The 23,279-nt window shown below is 39.4% G+C and overlaps 1 protein-coding gene across 2 annotated transcripts in view; it reads left to right on the forward strand.

Moving 5' to 3' along the window:
• LOC115426077 (E3 ubiquitin-protein ligase SMURF2-like) overlaps window positions 1–22,348 on the forward strand; it is a 63,355-nt gene extending 41,007 nt beyond the window's left edge. Inside the window, exons 10-21 of one of the 2 annotated variants that reach the window (XM_030144034.1) lie at window positions 1,586–1,744; window positions 2,777–2,830; window positions 10,559–10,772; window positions 13,265–13,368; window positions 13,447–13,561; window positions 13,948–14,126; window positions 14,745–14,882; window positions 15,450–15,570; window positions 15,659–15,860; window positions 17,191–17,266; window positions 18,846–18,980; window positions 19,927–22,348. In XM_030144034.1, the coding sequence (XP_029999894.1) occupies window positions 1,586–1,744; window positions 2,777–2,830; window positions 10,559–10,772; window positions 13,265–13,368; window positions 13,447–13,561; window positions 13,948–14,126; window positions 14,745–14,882; window positions 15,450–15,570; window positions 15,659–15,860; window positions 17,191–17,266; window positions 18,846–18,945 (1,462 nt within the window). In that variant the 3' untranslated portion in view covers window positions 18,946–18,980; window positions 19,927–22,348. Of the gene's footprint in view, window positions 1–1,585; window positions 1,745–2,776; window positions 2,831–10,558; window positions 10,773–13,264; window positions 13,369–13,446; window positions 13,562–13,947; window positions 14,127–14,744; window positions 14,883–15,449; window positions 15,571–15,658; window positions 15,861–17,190; window positions 17,267–18,845 lie in introns of both variants that reach the window. The other variant, XM_030144026.1, reaches the window with a different exon arrangement.
• The last annotated feature ends 931 nt before the right edge of the window (window positions 22,349–23,279 follow it).

Below are 23,279 nucleotides of genomic sequence, written 5' to 3' on the forward strand. Positions count from 1 at the left end.
TCAGAAGAAATGGAAGGAATCACTGTAAATCAATTGTCACCTTATAATATGGGGTGTGTGATCGTAAAACACAATACTTAGACATGAGTTTCATGGTATTTTCAGAATATGTCATTGTGTAGGTTTATCATATACACCTCGCAAGTATACAGGGTATGCTTAAATCTTAATATAAATCTTGACATATATTACCAAAACCGACATGGCCAAACTGGACCTGACTGGTTTGGATGGTTATGTTCAAAAACATCTTATTAGTCAAATTTCGGGCTCAGTTTGGGATCAGCCAAACAAATGACCCCTGAGTCCGACGTGGAGTTGGAAGTAAATGTTTGGACAGATGTTGAGCTGAATGCACCACAGGCCAGCGGTTCTGCATTCAATCATATTGTTTCACCAACTCTCAATAGCCCACTAGTCAATTCACCAGAGATTGCAAGCACTGCTATTGCGTTACATTTTTGGCCATGTCTTAGTGTAGCTGCCGCTCAGTGATGAAGCACATGTGTCCAACATCCAACTTGCAGCAGCAACTTCTGGGTTTGGTCATTTTGGACAGAGTTGCTAAAATGACCCAGTATTTTGTGATGAGTGCAGTGAGGCATGTTCTTTGTCCCTGAGTGATGTGTCCTCACTTCACACAAGGACAAAGCACGTACACACACACACACACACACACACACACACACACACACACACAGAACACATCCTCCTTAGGCTATGTCCCAGATCAGGGCTTAGGTTTCCTCTGATAAGGATGTCAGTGTACAAGACAGAACAAAAATCAAGAAATTAGAGCAAGTACCTTGTCAGGGAGGAAGTAGTCATGATGTTTTGGCCCTTGAATATGTTTTTCCCATGGTTCTTTGTTGTGATTGGTTAGTTTCCACTGTAACCGATGGATAATTACATACACCATGGATGGTGGATGACTAAGTTATCCTTCATAAAGGTAAAGGTTTATTGATTCATGACACAATGAGCCAATTAATGCTGTCATTAACTTTAAAAAACAGATATCACCTGCTCTTGTAAGAATGTTACTTTATTTTTATTTAACCTTTATCTGTCTTACGAGTACATCCTGACTAAGACCAGTAGCAGCACAGTTAACATGGTGCATATGGGGTTGCAGCCACATATATATATATATATATATATATATATATATATATATATATATATATATATATAAATTAATTAATTAATTAACAACACCTTTTATATCTGACTGGGGGCTGTTGCACATGACTTAGGTAATTGATTTCCTGTATTCTATCCACTACTAATTAGAAGAAAAGCAAGAATATTAAATGAAAAGCAGTTCTCCAAGCTATGTACAGTGGTAGAAATGTGTAGCCATTAAAATGACAAGGCTCTTACATTGGTTTTAGTGTTAATTAATAACATATTGGGTAAAGGATTCTTCCACTCTTTGCCCCTCTCTGGTGCCCACTGAATTACACACTGGTGTACTCTAGTCCTCGAGCAGTAAAAGGACTCAGTGTGATGGTATAATGCAAAGCCAGTGGTGTTGTGTAGAATGAAGTATCATTGTTACTCAAGTTTGTATTCTTTCGTTCAGGGACCTGAGTAATGTGAACTGTGAGGAGCTGGGCCCCCTGCCGCCAGGCTGGGAGATCAGAAATACCGCCACAGGCCGTGTCTACTTTGTAGACCACAACAATCGGACAACGCAATTCACAGACCCACGATTGTCTGCTAACCTGCATCTTGTACTCAAGTAAGCATATCATTCATTTGAGTCATTTTAAACCCCAGGGCAGGATGTTCATCTACTTGGAGTGTTAGATATGTGTTTTCAACGACTGTTAAAATTGAGAATTTTCCACTTATGTCTTTCAACTCATTCTCTTTCATTTATGATGGAGGCTAGTGAGGACAGACAGACAAAGAAAAGTAGTAAAAGAGTAGAGTAGCAGTAAAAGAAGACTTAAGAGCAGATTTGTTGTTTTTTTTTAACTGGTTAATATTAGGCCCCAGATACCTTGCTATAATCTCAAACAAAACGTTGGACTTAATGTATACCAACAAGCTTTGAATAAAGGCAAAGTACTTGAAAAAAGAAAGGAAGGAAAAGACCAGAATCCGGCAGTGGTTCAGTTGTGCATGCTTTCCCATTTTATGCATTTTTATATGTTATGGACAAGATTTAACAGGAATCCAACAGCCGTTTCTAGAACTTACAGCTGATGTATTTTTTAACTCAGATTATGCTGGAATACCTAAGTGAAGAAATGACAAATCTGCCTTAAATCATGAATCCAGAACTAGTAGTGAAAATGTCTGCTGTAAGATGATCACTGTTGGCTATTGCATCTGTCATCACACCTTCAATTTTTGTTCCATTTTCCTTGTCCTCTTTCCTACTCTGTCTCATATTCTTGCCAATGGCCTTTTCCCATCTTCCTTTATCTTTAATTCTCACTGACTCTTGTCTTTTAATTCATTTCCTGCCTTTGTATTTGTCCATGTACCTTGGATCACGTTGTTGTTTCTTACGGCTGACCCTTGCGCTTATTTCCTCTGCTGTCGTCCTTGTTTTCGTGCTTCTCCCTTTATGTCGTCCTATGTTGCATCTTTTTATACTTTTGCACTTCCTTTTGCATTATCTGTCCTATATCTCTTTTTTTTTTCTTCCTGTCCCCTGTTGTTTTCTGTGCTCCAATCCTTCACTCTTTTATGTCCTTTTCACTTCTCTTTGTCTATTTCTCCCTCTTTTTTTCTCTCCATCTCCTCCTGTTTTCTCGAGCAGCCCAAGTCCAAATGGATCCCGCGTGGCCATGGACAGCCAAAACACTAACCTCAGGTAACCCACATACACTCACAGACATGATTCCAGTCAGATGTGTGCATGCTTGAACTTCAATGCAGAAAATGTGCATACATAGACTTGCACATTTTTTTATGACATACACACATGACGTGAATAAGTCAACCACTACGCAGGTGGAAACATTTTCATACAGTCACCCCAGCTGTCATGTAGAGCTGTTTCAGCAGCTAGTCAATCAAAGCTTCACCCACATACATACTGATGCACTATCACGAGTGAAAATGCTGACTGTGATACTTCTCCACAGGGGAATAGCCGCCCTGTGTGTGCATTTTGAGTAACCTTCCTTAGTGTGGATGTTATTCAAGTTTAACACACACTGACTGTCCCATTTGGGAGGGGAGCGGGGGGAGGGCTGTCAGTCCATCTTTCAGTATGTTTGTGCTTTCTGTCAGCAGTCTGCCTCCACTAAGGCTCAGCTCGTAGGCTGCTAAGCCTGTACAGAGACCTGGTGAAGCCGACCTCTGGAAAATAATACCAAACATGTGGTAGCACAGCAGCTGTTAGCTTAGCACCCGTTCTCGTAGCCACTGTTTTGTTTTTTTCTTCAGTTTTTAGTACAAATTCTTAGTCAGACGTTCTTGCAATAACAGAAATGGACCCCTAGAAATGGTCATTTGGTCAAATAGTATCCATATGTGTCAGAACTGCCTCTGGATGTGAGTTAAAGCTCAGCTATGTTATCCAGGCAGCATCATTAGCAGCACGTCTGACTCCTTATTAGGAGAGATTTGAGAGAGTCCAGACAAAGTTTTAAAACCCTGAAAAGGTCAAAATTAACAAGGTTTGATTGCTGGTTCTGCTTTTTATGGTGTGTGCTGATTAATAAAAACTTAATTAGAACAAGCTTCATAAGGCTGAGATGTGCTTTTTGTACATTGCCAAATATAAACATAGAAATTCAAAGGTGAGCGCTCAATGTTTCTGAATGCATACAATAAAAGAAGATCTTCCCACATTTGGAGTCCCTAACACCCAGTGGGCATGATTGTACATAAGTGTCTCTCAGGGTATTATATTTAAATAGGACTTATGTATTTGCATATTTATGTATTTAAAAACCGTACTTCTTTTAAAGCAGTTTTTAGAGTAGACTGATTTAATGCAGCTGTTTCTTCAAACTGAGCAGCATCTTCTCCACTTTGACTCAAGAACAGTTTTATTGGGTGTCTAAATGGGCCCAATAGCACAGACATAATGTTGAATCATTTACTGTGCAGATACTGAGTGCTAAACACCCTAAGTTGTCTCCACATGGAGAGACAACAGTCCGACTACACATGTGCAGTGTTTGGGAATCTGACATTTTTCATTGCTGCGTGCTAACCTTTCTCAAAACTCATTATCAGGTCGTGCAGTGTTTCAGGTTAAAAAGAGAAACCAGTAGAACTAGTCTGCATGAGCGTGCCAAGTTACAGCTTCAGTCTGCCTTATGTGACGTTTTATCTCTCCTCTATCCTACTGTCCTTGTTCGTTTCTTTTTATCCTCTCATCACTACACCTCCCCCCTCCTCTCGTCTCCTCCGTCCTTCTCTCTCCTCTGCTGCTCTCCGCCTACTGCTGTGCTCCAAAAACTGTTAAAGTTATCAGCCTCTCTGCTGGCTCAGTGTCAGAACATCTGACTTTTATAAACGCCAGGATTTAGGAATATTTCACCCAACATCTGCACAGATTCTCACACACAAATGCACGTACACATACCTTGACCTTGATGAAATAAAACATCGCATTGACATTGTCTCAGTTTGGAGAGAAGGAAGGTAGTGGTTGTCGGCTGTTGCATGTCAACGCTAGTTTGCTGCCTTATGTTGCAGTGCAAGTTTTTTTTTTTTTTTTTTTTTTAAACTTCCATCTTTGTTTATTCTTTAGACCTTTGTGTAGTTGGACAGTTTCTTTTTTTATTTCTGTGGAAAGCAGTTGTAAAGCAAAGTATGCATGCTGCAGAGAAAGTACATTTTGTCATGAAAGAAGAAAAGAAAAGAGCAGCAGTTGCTCGTCTCTTTCTTTGTTTCCATTGTATCCCCGGAAGATATTTTCATTATTGTTTGGGTGCATCTTCCTCTCTTTAATGTTGTTGTTCCTGCAGACACACACAAAACAGATTAAATGCAGCAGTTGGCAAAGAATAAAACGAAGGTGGTCAGCTACAGCTACAGGGAAGAGACTTGCTTTGATTAAACCAGGAGACAGACTGAAAAAAAGCAATTTGTTGACTTAAAATAAAAACTCACTGCAAGCTGAGCTGTCAGCCTTGATGATAGAAAAGAGTGCTGGCAAGTAAAACATAAAATAATGAAAGTTTGTTTCTATTTCAGGAAACTGATGCCGGGTGGTCACACAGGATGACTGTCAGGGCTTTGGAGTTTTATCTAAGCTCTGTAGTGATTTGTCAACATAATATTGTCACTTCATTCTACTGTTTAAGCTTTTTTTCCCAGTTCAGTTGAAGCATTTCTGTCTTTGTCTCCATCAAATGTATTGCTTTTAATTTCATTTTTTATACAGTAAGCGAACTTTCAGGCCCTTTTGTGCTTGAAATACAAGTCTAAAGTCTGAATTTCCATCATCTGATCTAGCAGGACACATTATGGTTTCAGCGTGTCTGATGCTGTCGATCTCAGACTGATGAAGGCACTGAATTGTCAGAGAGTCAGACACAGCTACATTACTGTGGTCTGCCGCACTGTCTCTCACGTACTTAACTTCCTCCCTCACTGCAGCACGCAGTATATGTCTAAAAGATTACATCAGTGTTTGCTTAAAGTATTTTTAGTTGGCACTGAATTTAGGTTTAGTGGGCATCAGTAGGTATTTTCCCAACCAACTTATAAATCTTCATGACATTTATATCAACATTTGCATTGATGTTTTAAGACGTGATGATTATATTTGGTAAATTGTGGGTGTGTAGTATGTTTAACCTGTGAAGAATGAACATATATGCAATTGCAATATATCACCAATACCTATATATGTCTATACAACCTTAGTCTCTGCAATATTTAACATTCTCTTTACCTTTCTACCTCACATATGGTATTATTTCAGGGCTGATAGGGCCATAGATGGTCGATTTAAAAATTAGATTTTTTTTTTTTTAACAGTCAGCTCTGTTTATGAGTATCATAGTTTACGTTTGTATACAGAGTTGTCTGCAACATCTGCATTTGTTTCTTGGATAATTATGCATGCCAATCCAATGAAAGCAGCAAGCATAGCAGAGTGTTCTGTGATTGTAACAGTTTGCACAGTGGTATTATTGAGTGTCTTCAGAAACAACATATTTTAGGCTGTAGACAGTAACATCACCGCTGTCTGACTGCTGCTGGTTTTCTGTACTTCCTGTATCGAGGGAACAGGTGCAAATGTGCACATGTAGGAACTTAGCAAGTGGTATGTGTTTGCAGTTACATGCAAAGCACAGCTGAATCATTCCTGTACAAAAGCTGTTTAAATAATGTGCTCACGGCAATCAAGAAGTCTGCTTACGCTGAGGCTGGTGAAGTTTTCTGTCAATGGAAAAGGATAGAAAATGATTGTGCATGGAGAAAACACCCGTGGTTGAAGCTGCATTCGTCGAGCGGATTGATAATGCCCGGTCATGTAATGCCTCCTTGAGCCCATGGTGAGCAAAATGGGAGAAAAGTTGGCAGCAATTCTGAACAGTTTAGAAGTTTCCATTGACTGGATTGAAGGATTTAAAAATAGAGAGAACACTGAGGTTGAGAAACTGCAGGAGGAGGCTGCTGAGGTAACAGTCGGCTGATGCTGCGTTCAAGTCCTATCTTTGTTTTAGTACAATGATGAGCAGCTAATGGGGGGGGGGGGGGGCTATCCCATGTCGAAGTCAAGAGTTTTAGTTATGGGGCATTTCTTCACACAACATACATGTGCCAATATAACAGGTATCAAAATATCCCCCCAAAACACTTCATCTATTCACTGCAATCCTCATCACTGCTAACCTAAGCATTGGAACTGAAGGGCAAATTCAGGGTCACTTAAAATAGAGCTGTAACATTTTATCAGTTGATTAGTCATCAACTGATAACCAGTTCATTTGTTTTGAGTAATTCTCTGCCTCTAGCTTCCTTACAGTGAGTATTAACTGATTTGTTTACTCCTGTATGACAGTAACATCATCTTGACATTCTCTGCCATTTTATAGATGATTGAGAAAACATTTAACAAATCAATTGTAGTTAGATAGATATTAGTAATTAGATTAGTTTCTGCTTTAAGGCTGTGTTCAGACTGCAGGCAAATGTGGCCCAAATCCAACTTTTTTTTGCCCATATGTGACCTGTATCCGATCTGTTAAAGACAGTTTGAACAGCACAAATCAATTTTTTTCAAATCTGACCCAGGCCACTTTCGTATGTGGTCTATTATCTGATATTTGGTATATTATCTGATATTTTGCAATGCGACTTCAGTCTGAACGGCCAGGTCACATTTATCCGACCTTTACGTCATTGAAATGCGACAAACGTCACAATTGTGCGTCCCAGGAGCGTCACTTCCGCAGACACTGTGCATGCCTTCGTGGTCACATATTACATTAGGACCTCTTTTGCACATGTGGGTCACTTCAGGGTTGCATTCAGTTCATACTCAAAACTGATAGAAGTCGCATTTAATATGTAATATGAATGAGCACACAAAAAAATCAGATTGTGTATTAAGACCTGCTGTCTGATTGTAGCCTTAGTTGCAATAATCGTCCTCTTTTCTTAATCCTTCTTGACCTGGACAGATGTGATCACTATAGGCAGTTTCCCCCCGTAAATACTTTTTTGCACACATGCTCACACTTTTAATGTTCTGTGGAGTTGGCATTGGTGGTTGTTTGGCCGATCTCTCTGTCCTCTCCTGCTTTTTAGGCAGTAAGTGTAAAGAGGAGGGCACCAGCTGATACTTGGAGCAGATGGACACATAAAGGGCCCTTTGATTCTCTGGGATGGGTGGGGGGCAGAGAGGGTGGCTTGTGTGGCTTTAACACCACTACACCTACTCAGCACTCATTATAGCCCACCTGTGCAAGCTGCCATGGAAAAGCAGTACTTTCTCTTGCGGGCACACATGGACTTGCTCTCTGAACACACACACACACACACACAGCCGATAAAGCCCTTTCATGACTCTGCAGGTTCAGGTTCAGGTGCAGGTGATCCAAGCCTTTACAAACGTTCATTCCTTCAGTTCTCCGGCTCCTTTTCCCCTGCTCCTTCTACCTAGGAATAACAATAATAAAATCCTCTGGCTCTTACATTGAGTTTAAAAGTTTATATTTCACCCAAATTGTCATATTTCTCCCAAGCTGTCACAGGAATAGGAACCATTTCTCTTTTGGCTCGGTACATTTTCAGCTTTGCTGTGTTTGTATTTTCTATATTTGCCATCAAATTTGCAGCGCTCGTCCCATTTGGAAACCAGAGACGATGAACTATGTCGAAGCATATTTTTAATTACGCTGTGCCCTCAGAAGAAAAAAAAATGCGCTGAAATTACGCTTTATTATATGGTTCTTGAGCATTCCAGCCAAAAGCAACTCATTCCATTTTGTTTTAAGGCCATCTTTTCTTCCCTTCCTCCTTCCTAAAGTGGTTTTCAGGACTGCTTTGCTCCAGTCTTACCCTTTCTTTGACATGCTAGGAGCCCCAGCGCCTGCCAATAAAATAAATAGCAGCCGACTTGATTATACAGGGATAGACTGGTGAAACACTGCACCCGTTTAGTTTGGAAAGCCCAAATAGATGAGGCCTTTTTCAACCCTCTGAACCAGACAACCCAAGTGTGCAAGGAGTGTCGGAATAAGTGGGTGGCTGTGTGCTGCTATGCTAGAAGGCCTTTCTTCCCTTTTTATACCGATTCAGACCTCTTGGTGTGCCGCCTTTGTTTGGCCAACACCAGCCTCGATGCTCCACTCCCACCGGAGGACAGTGGCTTCTTTTAAGGGGCCCTCTGCTAAGTCAGCGTCTCCCCACAGGAAAATGAGGGCCGCTGTCCTGTCGAAGGCAGGGATGGATTATGTTTTTACAAGGCCCACCCAGGCATCCCACCACTAACACCACACTGAGGGCTGCAGCGGGCCAGAGTGGGAATACTGACCGTGGCTCACCTTCGCAAAGATTGTATTTTATAGAGTAACCTCCCGCGAGTTACATTTCTCATTACGATTCTCATTCCTTAAAGAAAGACAAAAGTGTCAACACTTTGATAGAGCGTTGGAATTATTGTTCTTTTTTTGTTTGCGATTGTAAGTTTACATCAGTCTAATCTTATTTTCAGGTTTGTTATTCTGTGTTATAGTGTGTGCTTGCTTGTCTGGTGTTTGTGATATTTACTTAATATTATTTTAACCTCTATGACTTATTAGTATTCCTTCTCAAAAGTACCAGGGACAAGGTGTGTAAAATATCTGCAAGTTAAGCTTCTATATACACTGCATCGGTTGTATTTTGTTTATACTTAATAATAATAATAATGTGGTAATTTTTATTATTATTACTATTATTGTTGTTGTTATAGAACTTTATTCTCCTCATTATTCTCATTATTATTACATTTAACAGAGTAACCTGACTTTAGAATTGATAAAATAGATAAATAACTTACAAGTGCACATACCCGTCAGACACTGTAAGATTTTTTATTTTTATACCTTGAAATAGTACACAGCTGCAATCCTAATCCGATCCCTGTCAAATAAATAAGAATGAACACATTTCTAAAAAGCACAATCCTGCAAAACAAGGCAAATCTCAACTCAGAGGGATGGCTGGAATCTACATTTATCATCTCATTTGCAGTATCTTCAGCCTCACGTTGACAAAAACAAAACAGGAAGTTTGCAGAAATGTTGAGTTTTATTGCCCCCTCCACCTCAAAGTATAAGGGAAGATGGCAGCTCTCATGGTTGTATGATGGAAGTTCCAGCTGTGGTTTGTGGTGGGCAGGGGTACTTACCAGAGATCAGGCTTGGCTGTCGGGATGTAAATATGTCTTAGGGATGGACAAGAGTTGAAATCGAAGAAACACAGCTGTGTAATGGATGCAAAACATTGACTTATCTGTCCAAATGTACTGCCCAGTGGCACCGGCAACTCTTACACCGCTCTGCTTTGTGTATTTTTTCCCTTTTCTCTTTCTTTTGCTTTGAGTCTGCTTACTCAGGCCTTACACACACACCCCCCACCACCACCCCCCCGTCTTTCCTGGTGGTGGTGTTTACCAAAAGTCTGGTCAAAGGCCCAGCTTGTCCACAGGTTTAGATCAGATTGGCTTCTTGTGTAAGGCTCTGTTTAGTCCTGCTTTCTAAGGAGTTTGCAATCTAGAGTGAAAATATCAGAACTCATAACAAAACTCTCCAGTTCAGTGGTTAGAAGATATTTGAGATGTACAGGATGGGGAATTCCCTGCAGGACATTTCCCTTTTTCTTCTGTCTTTGTGTGTCTGTATTACATCCACTGTTGTCAAAGCACTGCACAAAAATATCAGTTGTAATGCACCAAAAGGTAATTGCCCTTTGGAAAGAACAGCCCAGGGCTAACCATACACTTCTGCCATTGAACCAATGATGAATCATCCCAACATGATGCATCTGTTAAGTCTTTTCTCTTCTGCCCTTTCATACCTTGTTGATCTCCTACTGACTTCTTCCACTCCCCTTCTCCTCCAATCCACCTTTATCTGTCCAGTCACCCGAGTCAGCTGAAGGAGCAGGTCGGTCCCGGAGGTCCTCAGCAGCCTCTGTCCCCCGCTCAGCTGCCTGAAGAGGCCGAGTGCCTGACGGTGCCCAAGTACAAGAGGGACCTGGTGCAGAAGCTGAAGATTCTGCGGCAGGAGCTGTCACAGCAACAACCCCAGGCCGGCCACTGTCGCATCGAGGTCTGCCGTGAAGAAATCTTTGAGGTAAAACAGAAGTTTACATCTGAATAACAAATCAGTGTTTAACAATAAACTGCACAAACAGCATGATAAAAATGCACTTGAAATAGTATTGTAATTTATAAATTCTGGCATTTTAGTGGTGTGTCCTTGAGTCTTTTTTCTCAGGTCATTCAGGTTTTAGGCCCTTTCTACTGTCTGGAGTATGCTGACCTAACAACTTTTGGAAGCTTTGATTTATATGGGGTTTGCTTGGTTGTCACAAAATAGGCTTTAACATTACATCATAAAACATTGCTTTCAAAACAAAATCTGAACTGTCTAAAATGACTTAAATTCTATTGTGAGAGTTCTTAAAGGTTTATTGTATTATTAATGTGACTTTTATAAAGTTGCATTACTGTCAGTCTTTCTTTTCTGTCTGTTTATATATACACACACACACACACACACACACACACACACACACACACACACACATTTGTAACAGAACAGCATTGAACCAGTAACTACTAATATATACTGTTTGGGCAGAATTTACCTGAACACAACCACCCACCTACTGTATAAATGTTGTAGACTTTCATGGAAAGTCTGGAAAGCATAAAGCCAATGATCTATACTGACATGAGCATCACCATTATTACAAAACTCTGGTTTTCCTTCATGAACTATATACTTTTTTTGCGAGGACTGAGGTAAAATATGTCTAGAACTGCACTCATAATGGAACCTGCTGAAACCTTGTCGAACTGTAAACACAATGTATTGTTTACAATGCAGAACTTGTGTGATGTGCATCGACCATATCTTGGTAAAATTCATCAGCTGGGGTGCAAATGATCACATGTTGACATGTATTCTCCAAATATCCACAACAACAATAACAGAATGCTCAGAAACACAGATCTCTGCATTTTACTGGCATTTTTTCACCGCGTTTACGATGTGCACCAGAAAATGGCCCGAGGCAGCACAGACCCCAGTACTCAGAAACCCTGTATAATTTCCAAAGAAAAGCAGACAAGAACTGCCTTCATTGCGCCACAAAAACTGCTTCTCTTTTTCTTTTTCTCTCCTCCTCCGTCTCTTCTTCTTCTTGCTCTCTTATTCATTTGTTCTACCAAGGCAAGGCATTCTTTCTGGATGATTTCAGCAGCTAAAGAGATGGGGAGGGTGGGAAGGAGAGGGTGAGGAAAGGAGCGAAGGCAGCAGTGGCAAGTATTCAGGGCCAGACATAACTTCATAACTACAAGTTGAGCAATGAAAAATATGACTTCATCTCCCTTTGACGTGACAGCTGTGGAAGGGGAAAGTGAAGTGTGAAAAGCAGCCCAGTAGATCCGCTTGAGGTTTTAAACAGGAACCAGTGCTGTAGTTTACTCCTGGCAACGTGTGCGTGTTAGTGCGCAAATACTAATGGTGATTCTAGTGGGATTTCCTATCTGCTGTTGTCCTGAAGTATAGCCTCAGTATGTACTCCTTATTAATGCAGAGGTCGTTTTCAGCGTTTTGTTCACTTTCGATTCTTGCCAGTATGTTGAAGAGCTGGAAACATTCCTGAGCTCTGTCTCAGCTGTTGCCTGCAGCCGAGCTGTGTGGTCGAACACACTTCATCTGCAGACTCAAGACTCCACAACTCCAGTCTCAAAACCGCGACTGTAGTACTAACAAGTCCAAATAAGCCTTTTCAAATATCTGTGTTTTACTAGCACCTAATGCCATCTTTTGCTGTGTAAAAAGAAAAAAAAACACATCAGGGTAGAAAGGCATATGAAAGGAAAGAGGGCAGAATCCATCAAAATGAACTATTCATATTATTTATCTTTATTTATCAGTACTTCATTTTAAGACTTCACTTTAGATCATTAAATATTATTTGTTTTAAGACTAAACCTACAGTTTGCACATCAATAGGAGTTCATACAGTGCTTGAATGTGCAGTATGAGTTCTCAGACCTGTTAACGTTGACTCTGTTGTCTGTTCCTCTTGTTTTAATGTTTTTATGCCCATGTTTTAATGCCTTATGTGAAGCACCATGAGTTATGTGTCTGAAATGTGTTACACAAATAGGTTTGCCTTGCTTTTTACTGGAACTACATACATACGTGGTATCCAAAAACAATCTTTGGTTTGAGGTTCTTCACACACTGTGTATAAACAAACCAGCAAAACTAGTTAGTAATATGAGGGGGCTTCAAAAAGTTTGTGGAAAAAGGACAGTTAGGAAAAAAAACGGTTTAAGTTATGTTTATTTTTCAACATATGCTCCATTTAGGTCAATACACTTCTGCAGGCCTTTTAAGTCCATCTGTGTAAAACTGAGGACCATGCGATTTAAACCATGTCAAAGCTATGTTCTTGTTCCGCAAACGTTTTGAAGCCCCCTCATATGTTTCCATGGAACCAGTTCAGTCATGTTGTCAAGGGTTGATGTTCGCTCTTTGATATTAACACCTGTTTTTCTTGTTCGTACCCTGAGAAACATTAATTCATGGTATGTGTTACATCGTAGGAGTCGTATCGACAGGTGATGAAGATGCGCCCGAAAGACCTCTGGAAAAGACTGATGATCAAGTTCAGAGGAGAGGAAGGACTGGATTATGGCGGGGTAGCAAGGTAATGGATAAAATGTATTTTTCTGTGGTTTTCAGTTTCACGAAGTACATTTTTAACAGTTCTTGTGCTCATATTTAGGGAATGGCTATACCTGCTGTCCCACGAGATGCTGAACCCATACTACGGCCTGTTCCAGTACTCCAGAGATGACATCTACACTTTGCAGATTAACCCTGACTCTGCTGTCAACCCGGTGGGAATTAATTAGTTTTATACGCACAACTTATCACTTATGCATCCAGGCAGAAATCTGAAAAGACAAAAACAGCCCTGTGATGTCATATAAAATGAACATGCAATTAAGAAATGGCAACTAACCGATTAACTGATGTATTTGAGAATACTTTAAGAAGTTGCATAAATTTGGAATGTTAACGCACTGAATCAGGTTTTTCCAAAATGTAACTGTCTTGTATTGTCTTTAAAAAAAAAAAAAAAACAAGATGAGAATTTGCCTGAGTATTAATCCTAAGGTTTTAGTGTTGTTATTACAGTCAGAACTAATGCATTTGCTTAAAAAACAAAGATCATGTGTATAAATGCTGTCATTCTAATAGTCCTGTTTGATCTGATCTGCAGGAGCACCTGTCGTATTTCCACTTTGTGGGTCGTATCATGGGTATGGCAGTTTTCCACGGCCACTACATTGACGGAGGCTTCACGCTGCCCTTTTACAAACAGCTGCTAGGAAAACCGATCACACTGGATGATATGGAGTCCGTTGACCCTGATCTCCACAACAGCCTCGTCTGGATCCTGTAAGACTTTTATTCCTCCAAATGAATTTCTTACTGTACATGTAACTTTACACTGGCTTGGGGACTGTACAGTTGCAGAACAACCCTAACAAATGAACAATGAGAGTTTGTCAACAAAGTTGTTGCAGGTGGGCTGTGGAAATAAAGCATGTCAAAAACAAAAAATAAGAGTGTGCACATACACTGAAGTTAGTCATTTCAGTGATTGTGGTGCCCTCTGCTGCCAGAAAAACTGAAACATGTTTTCTGGTTTTGTCCATTTCTTGCATCTTTAGTGCAGATATGTTGTTTTTACACATGTACCTTGTCTTTATGTGACCATAAAAATGTAAATGTTTCCTATAATAATTTCATCCTCTGTTATTCCTGTTATTTAGCTATTACTGCAAATTCATTATTGACTGTGTGAAGGTTATAGAGATGGTGTTAAGAGAAATCAAGTAATTATATAAGTTCCCAGATAATCTCAGTAAAACATAAGGCTAAGCTTTGAAACTTTGAAGTGAAATCTTTGATAGAGCAATGAAATAAATAGACCCCTATTTTCTAACAGTGAGTGCTAATTAATGTTTTAGTAAAATGCAACCTCTCTCTCGATCCTGTCCTCCTCCTGCTCAGGGACAACGACATCACAGGCGTCCTGGACCACACATTCTGCGTAGAGCACAACGCATACGGAGAAATCATTCAACACGAGCTCAAACCCAACGGCAAGAGCCTCCCAGTTTCAGAGGACACCAAGAAGGAGTATGTCAGGTATGGACAGGGACCCACACACAGGGATAGGACAACAACACAAGTAAACAAGTCGAACCTGCAGATGTCCATCCTTGCCCCTTTTCTAACAACATTCCCAGGAATTTTTATTACCAGGAAGTTATTTACCTGTTTAAAATGATTCATGGTAATCGTTGTGGTGCCTCAAAGTTCCTGGAAATTTATTTGAAAAAAAAATCCCACAGTCCCTCAAGAATTCCAGGGAATCTGAAAAGTCCTACCCCCCCAACTAGGGACTTTTTACAGTGAAAGTTTAGGATTGAAGGAAAGTTTTTTTAACTGAGTAATTTCACTGGAGGTTTTTCAAAATCCCAAAAAAAGGGCTATAGTTCTTTTTTTTTTTTTTTTTTTTTTTTTGGCAGCTTTAATTACCTGTGATTTGAGCTTTAAATACAGTCAAAATGATGAGGTTGTAGTGTTTGATTAGAGATGGAAATCCCTTTTTGAATCCCAGGTAAAATCTTAGGTATTACCTGGACCAAGACTAGTAAAATAACAGCAAACTCCCTCTGATTGCGTTTTCTGTGCACCTCTGTTTCCTTCCAGATTATATGTGAACTGGCGTTTCCTGCATGGCATCGAGGCTCAGTTTTTGGCCCTGCAGAAAGGCTTCAACGAGGTTATCCCACAGCACCTGCTCAAAGCCTTCGACGAGAAGGAACTGGAGGTACGACGTGCTCAGTTGAAAGCAACCCTGGTACATCTTCACAGAGGAATGTCGCACATTGACTTCGATGTTTGGTCTGTACTTTCAGCTGATTGTGTGTGGACTGGGAAAGATCGACATCTCTGACTGGAAGTCCAACACCCGTCTGAAGCACTGCACCCCCGACAGCAACATCGTCAAGTGGTTTTGGAAAGCTGTGGAGTCGTTTGATGAGGAGAGGAGGGCCCGGCTGCTGCAGTTTGTGACCGGGTCATCCAGAGTCCCACTGCAAGGCTTCAAAGCTTTACAAGGTCCTTCAATGACTCACTGTGTTTAGGTCTCAGTACTGACGGGCAGAAACTGTCAAACATACCACGGCTAAAATTTGCTTAGAGGTCTTATTTATGTCTTTGTGCATAAGAAATCAATATGTCAATTCCAAAAGGAACTTTGTGTTGGTAAATGCAAGTTATGCAAATTTACAGGATTTCAGTTCTGTTGCAACATGTTGATGGTCATATAAACTATGTTTTCAGCTCAAAAATGTCCAATTTCATCACAATTAATGCTATATTTTCATGTCACAAATGGCCAAGTTATATTTTAACTAAATTAACCTGAAAAACAAATATTCTATTCTTTTAGATTCCCCAGTTTTTCTTCCCAGATTATATCCTACATATCACATGTTTTATTTTTACAGGTTGCAATATGGAGTATGGTGCTGATCCATCCTGCTTATGTTACGCCAATACATACATTAAGAATGTCACACGTCACTTTTTAAATCAACAGTTTTCTAATAATAAGCATTTTTACAAAGAAATAACAATTCTATATTGTTATTTACTCTTTAGTATGATGATAAACTATACAGTAAATAATTATGATGCTAGTTTTTGCACAGGGATCATTTGTGGAAATGGTGACATGGCTGCCGAGCATCAGTATGATGGGATCTGTAACAACCATGTCACATCCGTCCACTGCCACATTTTGTGTTTTTGTGTCAGCTGTTATTGTTTTAGATCCACAATACTAACATTTATGAATAAGAGGAGAATTAGCAATAGTAAGTATATAAGTTTATTACTAATGAAGTACTGGTACTGACCAGATCATCATGGGTAATGTCACGTCTGTCCACCAGCAAAAGTTTTCACATACACGTGCTATTCAAAATTCAGTATTTCTAAAAATCTAGCTTCCACTGTCAAATAATATCAGTAGTCTGTGCACAAATGTATTAGCATTATTTCAACACAGTTCTATGCATTTCTTGCAACTTTTTTTTTTTTGACAAAAATGGCCACTCATGGCCCTAAGGAAATTTTAGCAGACTACTGTTTTCTTTCCATGTTTTAAAATAAAAGGGCTTGTGTGTTCATACGGGTAAGACTGATTCGATTGTTAGAGTTAAAATATTGTAGTTCATAGGAGGGATATGACTACTATTATGTGTGGAATGTGTTGTTAGAGGCCAAGAAAGCACAAAGAAAACAGCAATTTTGGAAGCATGTTTAGTTGTACTACTAAGACACAGAGCTCGCATTGTAAGTGGGAGAAGTTAGTCGGCTAAAAAGCACAAGTAGTTTAGCAGTGAGTAATCTTATACTGACCGTCTTTGTGTTTTGATTGCAGGTGCTGCAGGGCCCAGACTCTTCACCATCCATCAGATTGATGCCAACACCAACAATCTACCCAAAGCCCATACCTGGTGTGTGTTATGTGCACCTGGACACACAAATGATTTCACACACAAGCATGTAGACAAAAAGACATTTTACACAGATAAGGTCACATTTAGCCAAAGTCACTGCAGAGACACCAACCAAGTATCAGCGTTCAGCTCAAACATGACTAAAAACAGCAAGGAGCTCTCATTTGAAAATGACTTTTACATGTTCATTTAATTTTAACTCTACAAATACATTTTATGTGTGTTTTATGTTAAAAGCCAGATACCTACACACTCACCAGCAGCTGAACACAGTTCACTACTGACTTGGATTTAAAATCAACCTGAAGTGTAGTAGTATAGGTTATGTGTGTTATTCACAGTTTATTTAATGTGGCGTTTGTTTACTTTGTATATTTCACCTCTGCATCATATTTTAAAGATGCAGGAGCTGAAATTGAGGGATGAAAACGCCAGAATTTGAAAATATGCTTGTTCTCCCTGGAGCTCTGTCTTCTTGTGGGGGGGTAGGGGGGTGGGGGTGGGGGTGGGGGGGCTGTAGCAACCTATACATCCATGTAACCCGATGAACGTCAGCTAAAAGCTCAACAGATCCGACATCTGGAAAACAAGAAAATTCAAAAAACAAACACTTAGATGAGCGAACATTTAAATCAGTTGAACAGTCAGAGACCAGCGCATGACATGAATACTTTTGTAAAACAACAGACCAACATGACAAACTTTGCTAAGCTAAGGCTAAGCAGCTCCAACAGTACAGGTATTATTTCTCTGTCATTAAATCTCACTGAACAACACAAAGAAGAGCGAAAACAGAGGTCACATTATGAAGTGATGATTGTGAGCTTTGTTTTGGATTGATATCCTCATGAGACCCAGCAATGCATTTTTGTCCTGTCGAGGGAACAAAACTTTCACAGCTTTACTGTGGAAAAATACTGTCCACTGCAAAGGGCATTCCATAAAAAAACATAACATGTCCGCACTTGAAAACCCTCGGCCTTCAGTCCACACCAAAGTTTTTGCACATACGGACGGAAGACACACTGATAACAATACCCTGTGGCAAGGGCGGAGGGTAAAAATAATAAATGAATGTGTCTGAAAAACACGTTGCATTATGCTTTTTCCAATCAAGGTAATTATTTAATGTAACAAAAAAAAAAGCCAAACTTTTACTTTCCTGAGTCTCAGGAGGATTTGAATGAAGCTTAGCTATCGACTAATCTATTGTTTTTGTTACAGTGAAATGATTCCAACGGGAAACAAATGGCCCGGGGTTTAACTCCAGCTGTCAGTTTAATACACTACTTGTCAAAAAACACCTGTGATTATAGAAATTAGAAAGGGGTAGATTTTCTATTTTTTTAGCATGAAAACCCAGTGAAAGTGTAGGTGCAGAAGTCTTGTTTCCTTTCAGACCCCTTGAATGACAATATGCTGAAATGGAACGGTGGCTTTATAGTTTAATATTACATCAGCTTGAACAACTGCCCTGTATTCTGGATACATGCTAATGTTGGAACCACATCCATTAGGCAAGTCCAGCCACATTATTAGTATTTATTCTGTCTTTTTGGTTTTTTTTTTCCTCTAGCTTTAATCGGATCGACATTCCACCCTACGAGAGCTACGACAAGCTATATGACAAGCTGCTGACAGCGATCGAGGAGACCTGCGGCTTCGCGGTGGAGTGAGGGATTTGGTGGACGGTGTGTGTGTGTGTGTGTGTGTGGGTGGGTGCGCATGTGTAACTGTGCAGGACTCGGACGATCACTGTCAGTGCAGACGGGCTCAGTTGGAGCCTCCTGGACCATCCTGCAGTCTTCCTCCTCAGTGCTCTCCACATTCTTCCATTATCGATATGTGTGTGAACAGCTGCTACAGTCAACCCGCTGTCTTATTATTGTATAGTTTTTTTTTTTTTTATTCTTTTGGTGCAGTTCTTGTGACTAACACTGAAATGCAGAGCTGCAGCGTTCTTGTAGTCATTTAGGTCTGTATCATCGTTATTTAAGTGGGCAGTTTTTGTCAGAAAAAGTCCCTCGGTGGAAACGACTGGCTCAGTCTGGTCATCTTAGACACAACTCAACACCTTTTTAAAAAAAAAAAAAATCTAAATTCATCCCTAAGCATCTTTGACACACGTCACTATTTAGTTTTGCAGTCGAAGCTGAATCGATCCTCGTCATGCTACTGAATCTGAAACACATGCGTTTGTTCTGCAGGTAGCCACGTCTTGCCCTTAGTAGCCATTTGAACCTCAGCAAACACACCTTCCAACCCTGACGGCTGCAGAGTTGGTGAGCTTCATCTTGTTGGAGCGCCACAAATTCATCCTACCTCAGTGTTACCGCTTTGATATCTGGAGGGTTTCATTCCAAAATGGTTAATTTTAGGAAAAAAAAAAGTCAGTCATTTCTGTGAGTCCTTAGAGTAGAATATCGTTTTCATACCAGCAGTCATTTTGTACCTGTAAAAGCGGATGCTGTATCATTTTGAAATGGAACTCGCAGAATGACTCGTCGTAGGTCTGATGTTTTGTGGCGAGCTTGTGGTGTTTTTTTTTTTTTTTTCTCCCTATTTATTTTTTCTTTTAAAGATGAGCGACCGACTCTGGTGATAAAGAAGGTATTGTCCTGAATACGCTGCACTGTGTGGCCACAGCTCGTGTAAAGGAGTGTGTGTGTGTGTGTGTGTGTGTATGCAAACACAGCTTGTAGATGACTGACCCTGCGTCTCAACGAGCACAATCTCCTGTATTCGATGCTGCAGAGCTGTTTGAACCTCACCATTGAAGCCTGGCTGGTTCGTCTTCCTTTTCTCACACTTAGTGTCTTCAGCGCAGTTTTTACTCGTGTGTGTGCGTGCGTGCGTGCGTGCGTGCGTGTGTGCATTTTTATCCAAACCCAACACCGTTCCTGTCAGATCAGATGCAGAAGAACGATGTCCAAATATACATAAGACCAGGCTTGATTTTTTTTTGGGGGGGGGGGGGGGGGGGAGCTACTCAAGGCAGGCGTTGGTTTTTTTTGTTTGTTTTTTCAGTCACAGCATCGGTTTAAACAAGTATTTTCTTCTTTCGTGTCACTTTAGAGCACTTTAAAAACTGAGCAGTGATGAGTGCTTTCTTCATGTTAGATTGAGTATATCACGTTTCATTTGCTATACAACTACATTAGTAATATACAGAGTAAAAAAAAAGTATATATACACCTGTAATTTTGAGTATATATGTACAAATACATAGCTATTTTGTATATTGTTGCTTGATCTTTCTGTTTCAGTTCAAATGCAAGCATGTTGGTGTCTGTCAAAGACCTCTTTGCATTCTCAGGTGAAGTTGTCCTTTTTGGTTTTGTTGTTTTTTGGTAGGTTTTTTTTTGAACAATTGGGCTGTTATGTGATGAGGGTTTAAACTGGTTTTAGTGGGAAATCCTAAAAAAGTATGTCTAGGGTGTAAACATGATTTTCTTCCCTCATAAGAGCACACGTTTTTGCAGATCTGGTTGCAAACGAAAATGATTTCATGCACAGTCGATTAGCAAGTTGTCGGTGGAGGTGTAGTTCTGTTTGGTGGTTTATTTATTTATTATTTTTTTTTGTTTTTGCCACATGAAGACATGCATTTTTCCTTGTCAGTGCAACAGTAACAAAAACTGCAATTGCAAAGATGTTATTATGCATCATTTCTTCAATTCGCAGGATAAATCTTCACAATTAATATATTACAACAAATAAACAGCATTTTCAATCACTAGAGGAAGCAGCGATCTCGATTCAGGCCACTTTCCACCTCATCATCCAGGAACAAACCTTTATTATTCCCACAAATCCATAAATATCTTTCGGCCTTTATGTACATGTGAAGAAACGGACCGACTGCTGTTGGAGCCACAAATATCGCACACAATGCAATGAAAACGTTCAACCAAATGAAAAACCCCTGCAGCATTAATGAGCACCGTAACCCTCATCTGTAGAAGATAAAAACCTATTTATTCACAGTTATCACTTGTAATAAACTCTCAAATTTAGGGGGAAAAATCCTATAAATGTCCTTTTTTTAAAAATTAAAAAAAAAATTTTTTTTTTAATTAATATATGGACTGCCTGTGTTTATTTGCAACCATGATGCTGATACTCATTTAATGTTTTCCTTTTGTGTTCATGAGACAAAGCAGAGTCGTCTTACAGTTAAAGTGTACAGTTAAAGAAAAATGTATTTGATTTTATTCAAGGCAGAAATGAAATGTATAAAGATGTTTTTTTTTTTGTCTTTTTTTTGGCACACATTATGCATATGTACTTGGGCTCCAAGTCATAATCAGACACTCTCTTCTATTTACCAAATAGTTAATGGACTGACTGATTCTTTTTTTCTTTTTTTTTAAGTGTAGATACATATATAAACCAGACACATTCTTAATATGCACACACATCCATATATGTTTGTCCACAGTCTGCTTCTGCTCTTTGTTGTTCTCTGGGTGGTTCTCCGGTGCTTCCAGACGAGGGGAAATCAGAAACCCCCGGACATTAGCGACGGCTTAAAAAAAAAACAAAACAAAAAAAAAAATAAAAACAAAACATTTTTCACCATTAAAGCCTGTAGTGACGTGATTTTTAGTCCTGTCTGATGGAAAATGTAGTCGGCTATGATCAAATAGAAGATAAGACGGCGTCGAATGCAGGCTGTAATCTCATCACTCGTGGCGTCTAGTTTCATTTGATGGTTTGATCGGTCACAAACCATGTAAGTCCTTCCCAACACATAAAATATGCATTTACAGGTTTATGTGCAAAGTTCTGTGTGTCTGTGTGTGAATGACTTTTGATTGAATACAGGAAAACAGAAAAAAGTCTTAGATTTTTTTTTTTTTTTTTAAAGCGCACCGTGTTTTATTTCTACCTGTTTTTGTATTTATTATTACAGTTCATGTGTTCATAGTTTTTCACATCAGCTGCTCTGTGAGCTTGTAACTGACACCTGTACGTAAGGACAATAAAGAAGCAGAGTCATAAACTTCTTGTACCCCTGCAGAAAGCTGAGCAATAAAACTATGCTGTTTGGACCGCACAGCATTATGTTTTATAGAACCTCATGTGTCACTGTGGTTTTTCTTCTTATACCAGCTGCAAATTTAAAAAAAGGATCAGGTTTGTACGCAAGAAACTCTGGTGGAATAAGTTGTGTATGATTTAAGTACAATACTTCAACTTAGGTACACAAACAAATATTAAGTACTACTTTGAATATTTATGTGTAATTCTGTACTTCACTGCGTCACAGTTAAATGTACTTTTACTATATTACACAGGTGTCAAACATGCGGCCCGGGGGCCAAACCCGGCCCATAGGATGAATTGGTGAAATGCAGAAATTACACTGAAGAAATTTACAATCAGTGTAAAAATCATTTTAATTCAGGTTCCACATACAGACTAATTAGATCTCAACTGGGTCAGACCAGTAAAATAGGATCATAATGACAACTGCAGATTTTATCTTTTAGTGAAAAAAGTAAAATTACATGAAAATGTTTACATTACCAAACTATCCTTTTACAAAAAATGTGAATAACCTGAATAAATATGAACAAACAGCAATGTCTTAAGAAAAATAAATGCAATTTGACCAATATTCTGCCTGTTACTAAATCTTTGCGATTGTAATGCTCATGTGTAAATGATAAACTGAGGCAGAATATTGTTAAAATTGTACTTGTTTTTCTTAAGACAATTCAAGTTGTTGATGTTATTCAAATTTTTAAGGAAATTTTGTGGATGTAAACCTGATCATAATATAATTTTACTTTTTTCACTGTAATTTTTTTTACTGGTCCGGCCCACTGGAGATCAAATCAGGCTGAATGTGGTCCCTGAACTAAAATGAGTGTGACACCCCTGCTATATTAGCTTTAGTTACTTTTCAGATTACAGTTTTCATCCTTCTCCTATGCATTTGATTTCATTTTACCTGGATGAGTTGAGTGTAGAATTCTTCTTTTAAGCAAAGTCAACCTTTAAC

This window comes from Sphaeramia orbicularis, chromosome 1 (genome assembly GCF_902148855.1).
Source record: "Sphaeramia orbicularis chromosome 1, fSphaOr1.1, whole genome shotgun sequence".
NCBI lineage: Eukaryota > Metazoa > Chordata > Actinopteri > Kurtiformes > Apogonidae > Sphaeramia > Sphaeramia orbicularis.